The 21,765-nt window shown below is 41.3% G+C and overlaps 1 protein-coding gene across 1 annotated transcript in view; it reads right to left on the bottom strand.

Annotated features, from left to right (window-relative positions):
* C11H12orf75 (chromosome 11 C12orf75 homolog) overlaps positions 1-20,673 on the bottom strand; it is a 38,094-nt gene extending 17,421 nt beyond the window's left edge. Inside the window, exons 1-2 of the mRNA XM_007165738.2 lie at positions 20,399-20,673; positions 5,863-5,887 (exon numbers count right to left, since the gene is read on the bottom strand). Coding sequence (XP_007165800.1) covers positions 5,863-5,887; positions 20,399-20,444 — 71 coding nt within the window. The 5' untranslated portion in view covers positions 20,445-20,673. The remainder of the gene's footprint in view (positions 1-5,862; positions 5,888-20,398) is intronic.
* Between the last annotated feature and the right edge of the window lie 1,092 nt (positions 20,674-21,765).

The raw sequence follows: 21,765 nt of genomic DNA on the forward strand, positions 1-21,765 counted from the left end.
ATTTTTAAAGTCTTTATTTAATTTGTTACCATATAGCTTCTACTTTATATTTTGGGTTTCTTTGGCCTCGGGGCATGCGGGATCTCAGCTCCCCGACGAGGGATTGAACCCGCACCCCCTGCCTTGGAAGGCAAAGTCTCAACCACTGGACTGCCAGGGAAGTCCCTTCAGCGTGTTTTATGATAACTCATTCCAAGATATTTTTCTCTATAGCTGTTACCTTCCATAACAATAAAATTACTTTGCCCAGAAAAAAATCTTAATGAAGTATCACTTTACAGGTTTTAAGTGAAAGAAGTATTTGAATTACCTTGTTTAAATTGAGTGGCCATGAGCTTTTATGTTCAACAGCAGACATTAAATTTGAGTCAACTTGTTATTCAACATATATTTGGAAAATTCATATATATAGAATATATATATTCTTAAAAATCAAGAGATTTTTCTGAAATAACATGGAAGGTGACCTACATGGAGAAGCTGCTTCTCTTCTGCCTGCCCAGTTATAATTCTCTCCCATTCTGGTAACAGCATCACCACTCTCCCACTGTTTAGCCATATGGTTAGGTGAGGTTAATGACACCAATTGGCTGCAGCAGTGGGCACGTGACCCAGGCCTGGCCAATGAGAGCCCACGTTCCCGTGGCCCACTGACTGGTTCAGGAAGAGGCACCTGACCCCACGTCCTAGCCAGGGAAAGCCTAGCCCTAGGACTTTTGATCAAACTACAGGGAAAGAGAAGCTCTTTTTCTACAGGAATTATTAAGCTGATGAGATAGAAACTGGCCATCTCCATCACGACTGGGGGAAAGCTGCCTCAGCATGGAGCCAAAAACAGGAAAGGAGAGATGAGAGAGATTCTTCCTGTCATTAAATCACCTGGATCCAGCTGTGACTAAGGCCTAACCCCTGGAAGTTTTCCATTACACATGCCAATAAATTCCTTTATGTTTGTTTGTTTAGGCCAGTTTAAGCTGGGCTTCTGCCATTTCCAACCAAAAATATCCCAACGCGACCTATTTGTGCCAAATAGCTAAGATAATTCGCTGAAATAAAATAAAAGCATGGTTGATTCGCAGGTTTGTGAAAATAGCGAAAGTTTAAATGTCATTACATTGAATTCACTTCTGTTTTGTTCTGCATGTTAGTGTACTGTGATTTATTTTTGAAAAGAGAGGGAGAGAAAAAAGAAAGTCTCACTCCCTGATATACATGTGGGTCTGTCTTATGATGATTAAATTTCTATATATCTTCACCCTTGCTTTCCTCCTTATCTCAAGTTGCTAAGGGGACCCTTCTATGTTTTTAATCCTTCTTGCATGTCCTAGGATCTATGTACATTGATTATTCCCTCAGTCACACAGATAACCTCTCCCCAAACTACCCTCAGCTCTTCTTACTCAACTTGCTCCTACCCTTTTGCCTATGGGTACACCTACCTCTCCTCCATGTAAAAAATAAATAGAAAAAGAAAAACATACTTCAATATACAAAATCATCCATACACATAACTAGGCAGAAATAATCACAAAGAAACGGAAGAAAACAGTGTAAAATATTAATGATGATTGTCTCTGGTGGGAGGATAATAGCTGATTTTTTCTTTTTTAAAAAAAAATGCTTTTCCATACTTTCTGAATTTCCTTAGTATTCCTTTTATAACAAATATATTTCTTGGGACTTCCCTGGTGGTCCAGTGGTTAAGACTCTGCGCTTCCACTGCAGGGGGCATGGGTTTCAATCCCTGGTTGGAGAACTAAGATCCCACAAGCCACACAGCGTGGCCAAAAAAAAAAAAAAAAGAAGAAATGTATTTCTTAAAATATGCTTCCTCTTTAAGCTATTAACATCCTTCCATCACTTACTGACTTTTTGTTGTAAAACACTCCTAAGTTCACTTTCACCCTGACTCCATCAGAGAACTCACATCACCCAACTGAAACTACAGTCCCCCAAGTGACCAGCGTGGCTGTCACGCTACATGCACTGGCTTCTCTTCTCCCTTTAGCCCATGTGATCTCTTTGGATCATCAGCCATCCCTTCCCTTGGCTCAAGTTTGAAACCACAGGGTCATCTTCGCCTCAGATTTTCCTTTCCTTTACTTCCCCATTCAGTCATTCAACGGGTCTTATCAATTGTATTTCCGAGTGCACCTTGAACACACCACCTCTGCTCCTTTCCGGCGTCCTGTCTGCTGTCTAACCCCCTCGTGGCCTCAGCGCCATTAATCCCCTGTGCCTCCACCCCTCCCCCATCTCACATATCCCACTGCCTTGGGAGTCATCACCCTAAAGCTCAAACACAGTCATGTAATTCCCCACCTTAAAATTCTGAATGGCTCTTGAATGCATATAAAAATCAAGTACAATGACCGGCCTGGCACCAAAGGCCCTCCACAAGCCGGCTCCAGCCCACCAGCCTCACCTGCCACCTCTGCTGAGCCTACACCACAGGCTCAGGGCAGACTGGGTGACTTCCCAGAAGAGCTGGGGCTCTCCGGTACCCATGTGCCTCTTTTCGTGCTCTTTCTCCTGCCCTGGATTGCCATTCTTCTCCTTCCTACACAAACTCTTGCTCACCATTCAAGACCTAGACAAGCATTAAATTTTGACTATTTTAATAATTAACACTTAAAATCACACTGTATTTTGGTCCCCAGTAGCCATTGACCTACTTCAGGGCAGAAATATCATTTTATTTGTTATTAAATCCTGGCTTCTTGCCTATAGAAAACAGGCAAATAAACAGGTAAGTGGAGACATAGTAAAAAATCCCAAACCTTCCCTAGAAAACTGATTTTTATCATATATTAAGGGAGTAATCATAACGTTTCTGACTTCTAAAAAACAATTGTAATTCCCCCCAAAGAATTTTATGTGGTCTGTACATTATGGTGGTTGCCCTATTTGAAGTTCTGTACTCTTAGCATCCATTATGTGAGTTTGGCCACTTCTTTTGCCTTGAAATCAGCGTCTTCAAATTTAAAACAAAAAGAAAAAATTTAAATCTTCATAATATAAGTTTAAATTGTCTTAATTTCTTAGCTCCTTTCATGGTACCCCCTAATTCCATAGCACCCCCCTAATGGTACGGTCAAGATTTATAAATCTATAGCTTCTGATTTTTTCTTAAAAAACGGTTTGAATATACCTTTTGTGCAAGGAAAAATAATACTATAATATTCTTCAACTTTTTCCAATTAAATTTACCATATTTATTTTTTAAAGGGTCACTTATTGAGTAAAATTACATCTTTTTAGTTATAGAAACTATGAGGTACACAAAGTCACAGAAAGTTTAAATTCTAGAGAATTCAGGATTTTAGAAAGTAGTTAAATGGCATCTCATGTCCTGGAGTAGTTAATGTTGACAAAATGTCTACAAAGGTATCACTAAATCTTCTTAGAAATTTCCATGCTTCTGAAAGGAAGAGGAAGTCATGAAATCAATCTCTCCTTAAAGAGAAATGATGGAATTCATTTGTTAAACACTATGTCCACAGCACGATACTATTAACTAGAGGGGACTTCTCTCAATTCCCAAGGGAGAAAAGACAAGGAGATAAATAACATTATAAGCCCAATATGACATATCATAAGACAGGTCCAAGCTGCTGTAAAAGTTCAGAAGAGGAAGACATATCCAGTAGAGAGATCCAGGAAGTTCTTCTCGTAAAGGATAAGATATAAACCCAGGAGAATAGATAGAATTTTCACAGACAGAATTGGAGAAAATGCCATTCCAGGCAGAGGGAACAGCAAAAAAAAACAAGGAACCAAGACAGGAAACAGGAGGTCAGTTTGAGACCCTGAGAGTGGTCTCAGAGCAGGACTTCAGCTCACCTCTGGGTCCTTGGCCTCATTCACTCTCTAACTGCAGGCTGAAAGGCTAAAGGCTGAAACCTAAAGGGCCTTCCTATTCCCAAAGGATTCTGGGCTCAATCCCGTGGGCAGTGGAGACTAATCAAAAGTTGGGAGTGGGGCTTCCTTGGTGGCGCAGTGGTTAAGAATCTGTCTGCCAATGCAGGGGACACGGGTTCGAGCCCTGGTCCGGGAAGATCGCACATGCCGCGGAGCAACTAAGCCCGTGCGCCACAACTACTGAGCCCGAGCTCTAGAGCCCGCGAGCCACAACTACTGAGCCCACGTGCCACAACTACTGAAGCCCGCGTGCCTAGAGCCCGTGCTCCGCAACAAGAGAAGCCCGTGCACCGCAACGGAGAGCAGCCCCCGCTCGCCGCAACTAGAGAAAGCCCGCGCCCAGCAACGAAGACCCAACACAGCCAAAAATAAATAAAGAAAATAAATAAATTAAAAAAAAAAAAAGTTGGGAGTAGAGGGCCTAAAAGGGCAGGGGATTAATCTGGCAACAACATATAGAAAGGGGAGGGAGAGACCGAAGAGAGACCCAGATACTGCAATAACAGGAACAGGTAAGGATGCTGAACACATTATTGCTAAACGTTTTGGTGATAAACTCAACCACTGCAACCAGGACACTGAAGCATTCTATACTCCTTTGTACCTAAAGTCCCATATAAAAAGCTTATTTAATTCCCAAAAAACTTTACAACCCTATTCTAATCTTCTCCGGATTCCTTTTTATAATTAAAAAAAAAAGTCCGACTCTGCTTTTGACGAAAGCTTTTAAGGCCCACCCCTCCGTTTGCCCCACAGCTGTGAAAGCCTTTAAGAAAGCTGGGAACTCGTACATGTGCGCTGGCGGGGAAGATACAGACAGGCACTCCTCTGCCCATGCGCAGAAGCCCTCACCCCAGTCCCAGTCCCAATAAAAACCAAAGCTGCTCACCCCCTCCTTCACTCAGACTGAATGGACCAGTTCGGGAGCCACTCTGCTCTCCCCAGAAAGCCTCATTATGTGAGCAATACATCTTTTCCTACCCTCTTGGTGTGTGTGTGTCACCATCGGTCTTGACATCCAAACCAACTGGGGTGGCTTGGGCAGAGGTTGATTCCACAGTCCATGGAGTGACCGCAAACACTCGTTTTGTTGTTGTCGTTCTTGGGGTTCTCCATCCCCACCTTCTCCCTCCCCCAATCCCAGTGTCCAGCTCCCTAATGGCACTTTATTTTTTTTTTCCAGAACTGCTGATTTTTATTTTTATTTATTTTTTTCATTGAAGTATAGTTGATTTACAATGTTGTGTTAGTTTGTGGTATACAGCAAAGTGATTCAGTTATATATTTTTTTCATATTCTTTTCCATTATGGTTTATTACAGAATATTGAATACAGTTTCCTGTGCCACAAACACTCTTAAATAGTGAACTACTGCAATGTCCTTACTATACCTAGATTTGAGGTAGGAAGATGCAAAGAAGGGGCATGATGGAAACACAGAAAGGGTCCTGTGGTCTGAAGTCCAACTCAATATTGATTACCTTGAATGGTCATATACATTCACTCAAACGCCTAATTATCGACTTTAAAACGATTCAGTGTGCATTTGGTAAATGCTTGGCTCCAGGCCCTCTTCACGGGCTAAACTCTAAGATGTTGCATAGTCATAGGAACTAGGTGCTTAATTCTCCCATAATCACTTGCTTGCAATTAGAAGAAATCTCTACACAAGCTGGTATAGAAACAGAGTTAAACATTTCCCTTTCTTAAAGTTCTGAGTTAAAATGCTAGGGCAAATGAAATGCTAAAATGAAAAGTCACAAATAAACCCATTCTTCAAAGAGCCCTTTAGTTATAAACCGAATGATAATCTTAATTTGTGCTCAGTACAGAAAGTACTTCCATGTCTTTTCAGCCAAACCTACATATCTAAAGGTCATAACCATGAAAACAGTGTCTTCCTTAGAAAGAGTTTAGAAAATCATAATATTAAGTACTTACACATCTTTAGCTGCTCCTGCAGGGCCTAGAAAAAAAGAAAAAGATAACTTTCCATTATCTTGATAGTATTGCTACAAAAATCTTAAGCCCAATACCCAACTAAAATAATATTTCATAAGAGATGAGTTGAGAATATGATTTTTTGAAAGATCGTCTTAAAAAAAGAAAAGGAGAGCAGGAAAATCATAAAATCCAAATCTTCGGTTTAGAATTTATTCTGCCCATTTTTAACAATTCCTATAAATTATAAGGTGTTGTTTCTGAAAGGGATTTTACAGACCGCCCAAACTAATCTGCTCATTTTACAGATGAGCAGGTTAGGAAACTGACAGATTTGAGAAGTATTTTCTTTTCTAAATCACACACCTTCTAAGCTAGTACCTACATGGAACTGTTATAAGTCACACTATGTACTAATCATAAAGTAAAGCTAAGTCACAAGACAAAATAGAGGTGATATCCTAAATGAATTAGCAAGACTCAAGGATGCCAGCCCAGCTCCAAAAGGAGTAACATACATTTCTAACTCTGCTCCTATTTGCTACTGAACCCTCTCATTTCTGCTTCCCACTCACGTGCCAAAAACAACCCATCTCTTTTGGACCCCAGTCCTATCACTTAACACAGATTCTCTGCCCACAGCACAGTTCCATCTGCACTTCCTCCCCCTAATATCTTTACCTGAACAACACAGAACTTGGTTCCAGCTTTACAAGCCACATGGCATTCAGTATCCTTTAATCTCTTAAAACCTCACTTCCCTCTTGTGTCAAATGAGGAAAATAAGAATACCTTTCTCAAAGGTTATTGTGAAGTTCTTTAAAAGACGTATATCCCTATCAAAATACTAATGACATTTTTCAAAGAAATAGAACAAATAATCCTAAAATTTCTATGGAACCACAAGAGACCCTGAATCGCCAAAGCAATCTTGAGAAAGAACAAATCTGGAGGCATCATGCTCCCTGATTTCAAACTATATGACAAAGCTATAGTAATCAAAACAGTATGGTACTGGCAAAAAACAGCTACACAGATTAATGGAACAGACTAGAGAACCCAAAAATAAACCCATGCATACATGGTCAATTAATTTACGACAAATGAGGCAAGAATATACAATAGGGAAAGGACAGTCTCTTCAATAAATGGTGTCAGGAAAACTGGACAGTCATGTGCAAAAGAATGAAACTAAACTATTATCTTACATCATACGCAAAAATTAACACAAAATGGATTAAAGACTTAAATGTAAGACCTGATACCATAAAAAATCCTGGAGGAAAACATAGGTGGTAAGGTACTTGACACCAGTCTTGGAAATTAATGCTTGGATCTGATTCCAAAAGCAAAGGCAACAGAAGCAAAAGTAAACAAGTGGGACTACATCAAATTTTAAAAACTTCTGCACAGCAAAGGAAACCATCAACAAAATAAAAAGACAACCTACTGAATGGGAAAAAATATTTCTAAATCACATATCTGATTGGGGTTAATATTCTAAATATATAAAGAACTCATGAAACTCAACAGCAAAAAAGAGAGAGAGAGAGAGAAACCAACCTGATTTTAAAATGCGCAAACATCTGAATAGACATTTTTCCAAAGAAGATATACAGATGGTCAACAGGCACATGAAAATATGCTCAGTATCACTAATCATAAGAGAAATGCAAATCAAAACCACAAGATATCACCTCACACCTGTTAGAATGGCTACTATCAAAAAGACAACAAATAACAAGTATTGGTAAGTGATCTGGAAAAAAGGGGACACCAGTGCACACTGTTGGTGGGAATGTAAACTGGTGCAGCCACTACGGAAAACAGTATGGAAGTTCCTCAGAAAATTAAAAATAGAACTACCACATGATCCAGCAATCCTACCAAGATTGAAAACAAGTGTCCATAGCTGGGTAAATGGATAAAGGAGATGTGAGATATATATAGATATACCTATATATAAAAGAGGCTAGAATAATAGAATTCTACTCAGCCATAAAAAAAAAAAGAAGGAAATCTTGCCATTTGCGAAAACATGGACGGACCCTGAGAGAATTATGCTAAGCAAAATAAGTCAGAGAAAGACACATACCATGTGGTTTCACTTATATGTGGAACCTAAAAAACAAAACAAATGAAAACAAAACAAAACAAAACAAAAATCAAAGATACAGAGAAAGGAATGGTGGTTGCCAGAGGGGAGGTGGGTTAGGGAACGGGCAAAACAAGTGACAGGGGTCAAGAGATATAAACTTCCAGTTCTAAAATAAATAAGTCATGGGGATGTCATGTACAGCACAGTGACTACAGTCAATAATACTGTAGAGCATACTTGAAAGTTGCCACGACAGTAAATCCTAAAAGTTAACTATGCATGGTGACAGATGGTAACTAGACTTATTGTGGTAATGATCTCACTGTGTATACAAATACGGAGTCATTTCATTGTACACCTGAAACCAATACAATGTTATATGTCAATGACACCTCAGTAAAAAAAATTTAATAAATTTTAAAAATTAGAAAAAGATGTCAACAGCACAAAGTCTGGCACATTAAAATAGCTCACTAAGTTGTTATTATTAGCAGTCACATTTTCCTTAATATCTCAATTTCCTTATCTATGAAATGGGAATTAAGTTAACTTCTGCACAAGTCACAGAGGTGTGAAAATAAAGGAAAATGTGCTACAAAATAAACAAATAAGTCTGCAAAAACGTTATTGCCAAAATTGTAAAAACTGTACCCCAGTGATATTAATCTATGATCTATAATTCTGCAAATTCAAAGCAGAGCATAAAGGTAATCAAGACTATGTCTCAAATAAATTCTTTTAAGGCTTTGACCAAACTTGAACTTTGTAACAAACTTGAGTCTTTACTCAGGGAAGAGTAACATTTCTGTTCCACAACTCTCATTAAAATTATATAAATAAAAACTGCTTTGGAATCTGAGATCATAAAACCAAAAAAAAAAAAATCCTAAAATTTTAAAAACCTTAACATAAGAACAGTGGAGTGTTTTGATAGGTAAAAATAAAGGATTAGTGCCACCAAAAACCCATAAAAATGAACATTTTATTTCAGAGTCAAAACAAGCATGAGAATCTGGAAGAAAGTCTAAAAAGAAAATAAATATCCTCATTTTCTTATTTTCATTTTCATGGAAAAGTACAGGGAATGACTGGGGGATTGGTGCCCTCAGGGGAAGGGAGAGCCGGAGGTGTTGGGAACTGATTCCGTGAAGTCTTACAGAGAGAAGAAAGCGATCATGATGGGTCATGAGTGCTGGGCCTTTAGAGATGAAGGGCCATCGAGCACAATCCACGGGGAGGGCACAGCAGACAGAAGCCGCCCCACTGTGTCTCAGGGAATGGCAGCAGGGTGGTAGGGAAAGAACGGCGTGGAACTGGAAGGCAGAAGACCCAAGTAAAATTCCTGCTCCAGTATTTGTTTGACAGTCACTAGTTCACCCTGCTTCAGTTTCTAATACTGGCCCGACAAAGGCAGCTGAGAAGACAAAGTACAATAAATGGCTGTGAAATTCGCTTCAAAACAGCCACGCGTTGTCTCCTCAGTACCTATTTTAATCAGCCACCAGGAACCCAGCATCCACTTCACCTTGACTGCACCAGGCTGCAGGCACCCTTACGGCCTCTTCCCTGCTGGGTTCACCATCTAACATCCCAGCAGGCTCAAGGCAAATGCCAGGTATTACCTTCCAGAAGGAAGTCAGCAGGCCATTTCTTCTGTTCTCAAATGTCCCTCATTTAAAGGGCACCATCTACTTAATAACTGCAAAGTGAAGGAGGCCAAGAAGTCAGAAACACTAAATCCAGTATATACATATGATTGTAATGTACACTCCATCTTTATAAAAGGGAAGAAGATGTGCATCTTCTTAGGAGCAAGGTAGCAGGGGGTTAATGATAAGCTTATAACCAGGGCAAGTAGAACACGACTCTCCGACACACAGCTTCACAGAGAAAAAGGAAAGAAAAAAAAAACGACTGTAATTGTTGAAACCCTCAGCAAAACTATCAGAATATCTAGGCATATAAAGTGTGAAATATCTCTTTGCTCTGCAAAAGTATAAAATCATAAAATTATTAGAAATAGAAGAAAAATTCTGATTACCCTCAGTGCAACATTTTAATCACACTTCACCTATGTATTGATTATAATTAACCAGATGGAGAGTTCTTCCCTAGATAATTCATGCAAAAGATCCTTTGACTACAACTATTCAGATAATGCCAAAATCCCATTTGCTTTAAGTTATGTTTATGGTTCATGTGATTCATCATTTATTGAACAAATATTTATAGTGGTGTAGCTACTTCTTTCAAGCCGTCTGGGATAGAACATTTGTTCCTGTTAGTACCACTTCATTTCCTGCCAAAGTGACTCTACTATTTGAACATAGCCGTGGTACCTTAATATAAGGGAGGCAAGGTAAAAATGTTTCTTGTGGGATAAAAGCACCACAAGATATATAGACCATTAGAATTTTTCAGTCAAAAGATTTAATGACTATTTTCCTAAATTGGAGTACTGATAATTATAATTTTAAATATCTTCCTAAAAAGTAAAGGGGGGAAGGTCTGCTCTCAGTAAAGTATCATATACAGTTCCAGTGACAAAAGTTGTTAATGGTTAGGGTATGTAAAGAACATTTCCTTCTGAATGTAACTGTTTCTTTAACACTGAAAGATTATTGCTTGTTCACAGTATCACTTCACTTCACCGTGATTATGTATACCGTTGTTTTTGGTTTTTTGGCCGCTCCACATGGCACGTGGGATTCGCCGACCAGGGATCGAACCCGTGCTCCCTGCAGTGGGAGCGTGGAGTCTTAACCACTGGACCAACAGGGAAGTCCATACCTTTTATCAATACTTTCTTCAAAAGATTTTAAAATTGTATTCATGATTCTCCAAGTCAAAAGCCTCAGTCACTTAAAAATGCATAGCAAATTCAATTTATTTTAAACATTTAAAAAACTTAATCTGATATTGAGGAGTCATAGAAAGATATTTGATCTTTGTTCCCCATTCCTGGCACAGAGCTTCTAGAACCCTTGGAATTTCCTGAGAGACAGGGGTGATAGGAGCCTCTTTCATTCCAACGAGGAGACTCTTGGCAGGCCCTAGACAGCTTCAGGACGGGAGCTGGTCGCCAGAAAAGGCAAGGCTTGATTAGAAGCTTGGAACTCCCAGCCCCATTCCCCGTCCTCCTGGGAAAAGAGAGGGGCTGGAGATTCAGTTAATCAGCAATGGCCAATGATTCGATCAGTCATGCCTATGTAGTGAAACCTCCATAAAAACCCCTATAAGGACAGGGTTCAGAGAGCTTCTGAGTTGACCACATCCATGTGCCAGGAGGGGGCGGCCCCCAACTCCATGGAGACAGAGACCCCTGCACCTGGGACCCTTAACATGTCCTCTGTACCTCTTCAGCTGGCTGTTCATTTGTGTCCTTTATAAGAAATTGGTATGTTTAAACCAGTAAGGAAAGTGCCTTCCTGAACTCTGTGAGGCATTCTAGCAAATTGTCAAATCTGAGGAGGGGGGCTGTGAGAACCCCCAAATTTGCTGCCAAGTCAGATGGCAATGCAAGTAAGCTGGGGACCTGATCCTTGCTACTGGCATCTGAGGTGAGACCATCTCAGGGGACTAAGCCCTCAAACCCGTAGTGATAGACACTAACTCCGGGTAGGATCCTCAGAATTGAACTGGATGGTAGGACAGCCCAGTTGGTGTCCGAGAACTGGAGAAGTGGATAGCATCCAGAGGGAATAAACCTCTCAGATATTCTTCATGTTTTATAAAACTCTGGTACCCCCATAAAAATCGGGTACCCCCTGAACAACCTTGAAATGCTTTATGAATCACACCAAGATTAAATCGTGCTGTACTTGCTTCAGCAAATAATTATTTACACTCCAGGTATAGTTTGTAAACTATATTTTCTTATTTTATCCCATTCCCAGAACAAGTGCAGAAAAAGGCTTGTGTATTAGTTCCACAGGGCTGCTGTAACAAATCACCACTAGTTGGGTGGCTTAAATCAACAGAAATACGTGCTCTCAGAATTCTGGAGGCCAGAAGTACAAAATCAAGGTGTCAGGAGTTCCCAACTCCCTACAGAGGCTCCGGGGAGGAATCTGTTCTAGGCCTCTCAGCATCTGGTGGCAGTAGGCCCTCCTTGGCATTCTTTGGCTTGTGGCCACAGAGTGCGTTCTCTGTTCTACACCTGTCCTCACACCACCTTCTCTCTGTATCTCTGTCTTCTCCTCGTCTGTCTCTTATAAGGAAACTTATCACTGGATTTAGGGCCTACCCAGACAATCTAGGATGATGTCCTCATCTCAAAATTCTTCATTTAATTATACCTGCAAAGACCCTTTTTCCAAACAAGATAACATTCACACATTCCAGGGATTAGGATGTGAACATATCTTTTTAGAGGTCACCATTCAACCCCCTACACCTTCTCAGCCCTGGCCTCCTCCACCTCTCCAAAAACAGAAATTCCCTTTTGAAAAGAAATACATAGCAAAATTAATCTTGGGGGAGAATTAAGTTTAATATGACATATCATACATTCTGCAAACACAGACAAAATTTTATTCCTTGTGCATGAGAAAGCCAGTTGCAAGATACTACATCAGTTCAGTGATATTAAGTAGATATTTATAACATCTTGGTTCCTATAGACAGATGTTCCTTTGCAATCTAATCAGTCTTATAAGTTAAAAAGATTGAGCTGTACTGCCCAGTATGTTTTCAATATTGTTCAGTCATACATTTATTGTTATGAGTTTCCTTACATGTGCCAAATTCTAATACAAAGAAAATATTTATCTCTTTTAAAAGGTCACATACATCTGTACATTAGAGAATATAGTCTATTAATGCCTTTTTCATCACTGTTCTCTATGCACTTTATAGCTTTCATGTAACGTACTGGAAATATTCACAAGTAAATGAATTGCTAAATTACATATTAAATCATGTCTCCTTGTTCAGACTGAGTAGTGATAATTTAAACACACACACCAAAAAATAAAATTATGTATATGAAGAATTTCTAAAAGGTACTAAAGATTTACAAATCACTCTTCTTTCAGCATAAATCATCAGAAATATAAATGATTATGGCTCTCATGGGAAATAATAAAAAATATGCAGAAACATTTTACTCTTTATTTGTTTTATAAAAGAAAAACATCCCTCTGAGAACTGTATAAACATAACTACAGAAAAATAAACAGAGTTCCCTCTAATTTTGACAGCTTGCTACGTCTCCTCTGACCCATAATAGTTCTGAAACTATGTCATAGTCTCAATTTGGCCCAAAGAAGGAGAACAACGCTCTTTAGTTCATCTAAAGCAGTGTCTATTTTTTAATAAGCCAATAAGAGATACAGATTCATAAGTCATTTCTTCAGTAATGGAGAAAAAAATTCAGGTCAACGTGTCCTAGAAATATCATTTTTTTAAAGTGTAGTTGCCTTACAATATTATATTTCAGGTGTAGAACATAGGATTCAATATTTTTATAGATTATGCACCAAACTTATTAAAATATTATTGACTATATTCCTTGTGCTGTACCTTACATCCCTGTGACTTACTTATTTTATAATTGGTAGTTCATACCTCTTAATCCCCTTCATCTATTTCACCCGTAACTCCACCCCCAACCCCTGGCAGCCACTAGTTTGTTTTCTGTATCTGTGAATCTGTTTCTGTTTTGTTATAGTTATTCATTTGTTTCATTTTTTAGATTCAACATGTAAGTGATAACATGGAGTATTTGTCATTTTCTGTCTGACTTATTTTACTTAGCATAATACCCTCTAGGTCCATCCATGTTACTGCAAATAAAATTATGTTAATGAACGTGGAAGCTCTTACAGAAAATCTCTTTGCTTACAGGTTGTCCTTGCTGAGTAGCTATGCTTTCAGCAGGTAAAAATTAATAAATAAAGGTAGCCATATAAGTACAGACATAAAGTAACACATTGACAGTTAGCTGCTATAATTTAAGCCATGTATAGATTGAGCTGTAAGTGGCTCATGGCAGAACTTGGGTAATTCACTTGGGTCACCTTCGCGAACCATTCACACACATGGTTGCAACATCGATTCTGGGGAGTTGGAACAAGTGAACCTCCTGATTCTGCTGCATCAGTGGTAACTGTCTGAGCAGAGGCGTTTCCACACCCCTCATCATTCACATCACGTCAAACGCGGCACACCCAAGAGTATATGGCTTGCCTGCATCCTCTTACCTTCCTTTAGAGGAAGTAGCATCTCCTTGCAGTCGCCCAGGCTTTAACAGTTTGGGTTCATTTTTCCTTCTCCCTTCCCCTTCCTCCCTCACATGCAGCCCATCCTCAGCCTGGCTGGCTTCCAGGGGTCCCTGACATCAATACCTCCATCACTCACCGACGGCCCTCTCACTTCACTCACTCCTGACAACAGCGTTAAATTATGTCACTCTACATGCTCTCTCCTTTCTTCTATACCAGTCATGAATGTCTTTCCCTATGTTAATAATAAATAGCATACTGAGTACTTATATGAAGCACTGCTCTAAGCACTTTACATATATTAACTCATTTAATCTTGAGTAGGTTCTATAACTACTCTCCCATTTTACAGCTGAGGAAACTAAGGTACAGGCAGTTTAAGCAAGTGGCCCAGGGTCATGCAGATGATAAATGATGAAAGCAGGATTCAAACTAGGATTTTTTGGCTCCAGTGCCTCCTCTCAATTCTGAGGCCTTCCTGCCTCTCTGTCTTCCTCACCCCCATCCTAACTGTTCTTACTTCCAACACCCTGCAACCAACATGAACTACTAACCCAGTCAGGCCAGACTTCTCACTGCCCTGAAATGCACCGAACCCATTTCTGTCCCTATGTTTTCATACTGCTCTAAAAATGCCCTCCCTTCTGATTTCTGCTTATTCAAATCCTACCTATTCTTCAAAGTCAAATCGAGTCCCACCTCCTCCAAGCAGGCTTCCCTGATTGCTTAAGGTTTTATTTCATTCCCTCCAGTGTTACATCAGTCACAGGGTACATGATGAAAATTTAGGACTCAATTTTACACCTTCTTTGTTTCCCCAATATAGTTATTCATTCAACAAAAGAAAAAAATTTAAGACCCTAAAAATTCCACTGAAAGTTTGGATATTGGTCTAGAGGCTGAGGGTCCAGCTGTGAACAAGATGTGCGAGGCTCTCATGAGGCCTGCCTTTGGGGAAGGGGAACAAAAAAGACAATAAATAAATTAACAAAATATCAGCTCTCCAGCAAAGAGTGTTTCAAACAGATAGAAAACAAGAATGAGTTCAGCATAAAGAACAGAAAGAAGGATGGTGGGGCTGGGACCTAAGTGAGCTGGGGGGAAGTAGCACAAGATATTAATGACTTCTTTGATGATATCAGCAAAATTTTATATTATTTCCCCCCCACATGGCCTGGACTAACGCTGAGCACAGTGGAAGAATTTTAATACTACCAAACCATTTACAGATGTAGATTAAGGCCGGACCATACCGCTACAGCAAAAGAAGAGAATGCAATTACCTATCTAATTGAGGATAAGGAGATAACTAACCTAAGTAATTGGACCCAAAAGAATTAGAGTAACTCCCTGGGTACACTGATAAAATAGGATAAAGAATTGTTAAATTCCTCCTCCATGCCTCCTCAGACTACTAGTATATAAATAACAGAAGAACCATTATAGAAACATTCTAGTAATAAGCTAAGTTATGGTCAGCTAGCTGCCAGTTACACATCTCTGGTAGAAAACCTACAACTCACCAATTCAATCAACTACCATGAGCAGAACACTTCTGAAATGACTCTGCTCTGCAAAAAGCTTCTACAGCCTGCAAAATAGCCTGCATCGAAATAGGCTCTTGTAGATATTTGGAACCGTCCAAACTTTGAAGGGATTTTCTGGTTCACATAAAATAGGATTTTCTGGTTTACATTACAGACTTGCTCAACAATCTACATGTGTGACTGTATACAGGAAACTGACCTGTTGTGGATCATCAGTTCAAATGCAAGGGTGTTCATGTCTCGGGCCTAATTAGAGAATACATTCAAGGAAAAACAAACAGATAGAGAATCTGATTGCTGAGTGAGAGAGTGGTGGGGACGGAGAGCAGAGAAAAACACACAGAAAGCAAAAGCTCCCTGTCCTATAGCAAATGCAACTCCTTAAAAATGGACTCTTTATAAGTCAGAAAGAGAAAGATAAATACCATATGATAGCACTTATATGTGGAATCTCAAATATGACACAAATGAACCTACCTATGAAACAGACTCACAGACATAGAGAACAGACTTGTGGTTGCCAAGGGGGAGGGAGTGTGAGAGAGGGATGGAGTGGGCATTTGGGGTTAGCAGATGTAAACTATTATATATAGGATGGATAAACAACAAGGTCCTACTGTATAGCACAAAGAACTATATTCAATATCCTGAGATAAACCATAATGGAAAAGAATATAAAAAAGTATATATATGTATAACTGAATCACTTTGCTGTACAGCAGAAATTAACAAAATGTTATAAATCTACTATACTTCAATTTTTAAAAATGGACTCTTTAACCCAGATGTTTCTCTACAGTTTAGGGTCTAGACTCTACACTATTCAGGAAAAATGTACTGAATCTTCAATGAATGGAAAATACAAGAAGTCCTTGTATAATTCTAGGTTGGGAAAAATCAAATTCCTACATTGAGAGGGTGATCTTATTAAAACGTTAGAATGGAGAGAGCGCTTGTGTAAGCAGAATGGTTCTCATGATCCCATCTACACTGAAGCACTGATAGCTTGACTCCTCCCCAAAGACTTCTCCGATTAAACTAGCATCTTATTCAACATCTCCTGGGCATTTGGATGTTCGATGTATATTCTACTACACTTTGCTTTGCAACTGTTCTCAAATGGTTAATCTTCCTACCTAGACAATCAGCTTCTTAAGAGGTGGAAAGTTTGATTTCATTCTACAGTCATCCCTTGCTGGCTGCGCCTACCCTTGCCCTAAACTTTCCTAAAAGAGTACAAAGCTTTGCACATAGAGGTGGACTCTGTACAAGCTTAGAGTTAGAAATCTACTACAAAGGAAATCTAACCTGAATTATCTAGGGACTGAATGATCTGATTCCTTCCGTCCATTTGACCATTGTACTGCATTTTAGCTTTTCCACATGTTGGACATACAGAATCAAATTTACTCAAGTATACTACTAAACATCAATTTGTCATAGAAACCAATTTCACCAGACAAAAGCCAAGAAAAGCAGTTGTCCAAATAGCTCAGGGAAAAGAGAAACAATTATCTGGTTTTACCTGAATTACTTAGGTAGTAAAACAGGGCTTACAATGGAGATTTCAGGTTGGGGGCATTATTATAAAGTGCAAATGCATCCTCTGAAAGTAGATTTGTCATGTTCTTATAGAAAAATATTCAAGGAAAACCATTTCACCTTCAAAGTGGTATTTTCCACTACTATATAATAATTACAGTACAGAGTACTGTAATATAATAATTACAGTACAAAAAAGTAAATGAAATGCCCACAGTAACGCAGCCAGCACAGTGCCAATGTCAAGCTTGAGCCTCACTCTCCAGACTCAAGTTCAGCACCTACCCACCACCTTTCTCTGAACTTTTTTCCTAACCTTCCATCTCTCCTCCTTTCTGAAACAGAAGTCCTACCACCAGCTGATAGAAAATTTCAAAATAACAATGAACAAATCCCAAAGCTAGCCAGCTGGACTCACTAGCAGAGAAATATTTGGGGGGTGACTTCTCAGAGACAAGGGCAGAGCCATCAAAGAGGCGATGCAACAACTCCCAACTCAAATGTTTTCTCCTCCTTCATGTTTTACAGTCTGCCCTCGGTATCTTGCTCTTCTCTGAACATAAAGTAATTTTTAGCAAAGAGCGAGTTTGAGGAGAGAACAGCACACTCTTACAGGAGTTGTCCTTCGTGAACAAAAGTGAGGCTACTCATCAAGAAGACATGCATTTGGAGTGTTTTTTTTCAATATAACTGTATCTCCCTTTACATAATAAGGGATGTGCTCCTGGGGGGGGGGGGGGAAGGTCAACCAAATATTTGTAAAGAGAATTATATTTTCTCTCTTTCTTACATTACCATTGCAGAGCTCCCTTATCATCATTCTGGTTTAGCAGTGGAACTCCTCCCTGTATCCCCAAACCTGACAAGCAGTTCATTAATAAACAAAAATGTAAATGAAGTAAACTAGCTCCACTTTAAAGGAAATCTGTTACAAATCCTTCCTATGATTTCCTTTTTTGTGTATTGTGGTTAATGGTTCTTAACATTTTTAAAAGTAGGGTGAACATGCAGTGGAAGGCATAGGGCCACAGTGCATGTTAGATTGAGAGATATACACTTGACCCTTGAACAGAGCAGGGGTTAGGGGCCTCAACCCTCCACAGAGTTGAAAATCTGAGTATAACTTATGGTCAGCCCTCCATATCTGCAGTTCCACATCCTCGGATTCAAACGACCAAAGAGCGTGTAGTACTATAGTATTTACTATTGAAAACTATCCGTGTATAAGTGGACCTGTACAGTTCAACCTCATGTTGTTCAAGAGTCAATTGTAATTCCTGGTGCAGGATATGGCCTTGACACTGTTCCAGGTTTCCACGCAGAGCTCTCTGGCCACTCTCAAGTAGAATCCTGTCCTTGCCTTAAGGCACTAACTAAGCTAACTAACCTACGTCACTGTTACAGGAATTGAAAAATGTGTTCCCCAGTGGCTCTCTGCCTAACACAAGATTGAGAATTTAATTCACGATGGTAAAGGTTACCTGCAAGAGATAAACTTTTCAATGAATTATTACCTGGGTTCATTCAAAGCTCTAGGACTAGAATCCCACATATTTTAGCACCTTTTCTTAAAATATTCCATTTGTAAAAAATATATATATATATTCCATTTGTGTGGTCACCGACAGCCAAAGAGGAATAACAAACTTGGCCAATTAAATGAGCAGATTTCCATATCTGATCCCATACGTGAACATCAAAATAAACTTTAAGGGCTTCCATGGTGGCGCAGTGGTTGAGAGTCTGCCTGCCAATGCGGGGGACACGGGTTCAAGCCCTGGTCTGGGAGGATCCCACATGCCGCGGAGCAACTGGGCCCGTGAGCCACAACTACTGAGCCTGCGCGTCTGGAGCCTGTGCTCCGCAATAAGAGAGGCCGCGATAGTGAGAGGCCCGCGCACCGCGATGAAGAGTGGCCCCCGCTTGCCGCAAGTGGAGAAAGCCCTCGCACAGAGACGAAGACCCAACACAGCCAAAATAAATAAATAAATAAATATTAAAAATAAATAAATAAATAAATAAACTTTAAATAAATGAAAAAGGCTTAAATTTTAAACTACATCTTCCAGGAGGTCTGGGTTAAGGGAAGTGACAGACCCAAGGTCACAAAGTCATTGACAGGGCATCCACGCCCGCCTAGGAAATACTGCAGCATCAGAACGCTGTTCCCATTTGCTGGCTAGGATGGAATGTGGCATCTGATTGATCTCAATTGGATGAGATATGAGTTCTTTATCCAAAAGACACCAAAATAGGTCAGCAGATATTACTCAAAACAGATCCAGACTCGTAAATCGGTAGACACTAGCTGGGTCAAAGAGAACGGTTGAGTTTTGGAATAAGTCACTTGATACAAAGCCTGGCTGACTGCAGAAATCTATAGAAGACTTCCCCTGCCAATCAACAAAAGGAAGAGGTGTAAACAGAACTTTCAATATTTTTTATTTTTTAAATGAAAAATATACTAACACATCACTACTAATACTAAAGCTCTGTCACACATATTCTAAAGCATCCTAAATACAGCAGGTTCTCAGAGAAATCCTACGAGCAGCCCAGCGGGTCTTAAGCATCAAGACAGACTCGGATGAATTTTTAGAGCCCTGTTTGCAGTTCTTCCCAACGCACTAGCACCCCCCTCCCCCCAAAAAAGTCCTAAATTGTTCTGCTGCACTTTTCCAGGTGCAGCCTCTGGGTTCCGAGGGGCTGGGGGCGAGGCCTGCGGGAGCGACTGCTGGACGAGGGGGAGCGGACGCCGGCCAAGAGTAGGAACCCTCTCTCCCAGGAGGGTGCCGGGTCTACGTGCTGCAGGGTAGCCCCGCCGCCAGGACTCCCCGCGCTCCCTCCGCAGGATCCCTCTGCAGGCTAGCCTCGTCCCGGCGCGACCGCCTCCCGCACAGGGGGAAATGCCCTGCTTTCGGTCTTTCCAAAACCGGACGGTCTGCTCCTGTCCCGAAAATGGGGACGGGGAGAGGGGGCTGCACGCCCTCCCTGCCCGAGGTCCCTGCATCCTTCCTTCTCGCCGCCTCTCTCCTGGCCTCTCCCGCAGAGGCGGCCCGCCCTGCAGAGCTCCCCACAGCCCCCGAGTCGCCGGCACCGCAACCCCAGCCGCCCGCCGCGCTCACCTTGGCCCGCGCCCGCGCTGGTGGCGGTAGAGTTCCCGCAGCCCATCGCGCCGCCGTCCGGGGAAGCCGCGCTCGGAAGCTGGCAGCCGCAGATCCTGGGGGCGGAGATGGAGGCGGAGGGCGTCGCGCCCCTAGCGGGAGGCCGGCGGGAAACGCGCTGGGCGGAGGGGCGCGCGGGGACCGCCCCCTCCAGCTACCGACAGGCGCAAACCTGGGCGCCGCAGGCTTGGGCGGGCCGGGACGGAAACCACCGGGCAACCCTCGCCCCCGCCCCGCCCGGCTCTGGGACCCAGCAGGACCCACCCGTCACCTGGGCAACCGCGGCGCCGGCCAATCCGCAGCCTCCTGCGGGCTCCCCGGCTGGGCATTGGTCGTCGTTAAGAGGGGGCGGGAGTTTAAAGTAGGTTTGGGGCGAGGGCGGGGCCGAGGGGCGGGGCCGGTGCGGGCTGGAGGGTGAGGCTGGGCGGCGGAGGATGCCCACCTGCCTGCCTTCCACATCCTCTTTGCCTTTTCTTCCTTTTCGCCACTTCCCCTCCCTGCTCCAGGATGTGGGGAGGAGAGGAAGTGTCAGGGAACAGGTGTTTTGAGCACAGTGGGCGCCCAAAATATGTTACAGACCGGCCAACACCGAAATCCATTTCTACTCTAACAGAAAACCAATGCAACTCTGTTCCCCCATCCACAGTTGCAACATAAGTCTTCCCCATGTTGGTCATATTAACCTGCTCGACTTTAAAATGAATATCTGCCACAACTGTGATGACCTGGATCCAGAACCTTGAGGCAGGAGATGGATAGGCCCCAGGCTGAGCAGCTGGAATCTGTCCCCTGTGGACGGATACTCCAAGATAAAGATAATGGCAGGAGCAAAGAGGTGCTGAGTCCTGCTTGGATAGAAGATAAAGAGACCACATATTTCTCTTTTTTTTTTTTTGAATTTTATTTTATATATTTTTTTATACAGCAGGTTCTTATTAATTATCCATTTTATACATATTAGTGTATATATGTCAATCGCAATCTCCCAATTCATCACACCACCACCCCCACCCCCCGCTACTTTCCCCCCTTGGTGTCCATACGTTTGTTCTCTACATCTGTGTCTCCATTTCTGCCCTGCAAACCGGTTCATCTGTACCATTTTTCTAGGTTCCACATATATGCGTCAATATACGATATTTGTTTTTCTCTTTCTCACTTACCTCACTCTGTATGACAGTCTCTAGATCCATCCACGTCTCAACAAATGACCCAATTTCGTTCCGTTTTATGGCTGAGTCATATTCCATTGTATATGTGTACCACATCTTTCTCCATACGTCTGTCGATGGGCATTTAGGTTGCTTCCGTGACCTGGCTATTGTAAA

The sequence above is a fragment of the Balaenoptera acutorostrata genome, chromosome 11 (genome assembly GCF_949987535.1).
Source record: "Balaenoptera acutorostrata chromosome 11, mBalAcu1.1, whole genome shotgun sequence".
NCBI classification, from domain to species: domain Eukaryota; kingdom Metazoa; phylum Chordata; class Mammalia; order Artiodactyla; family Balaenopteridae; genus Balaenoptera; species Balaenoptera acutorostrata.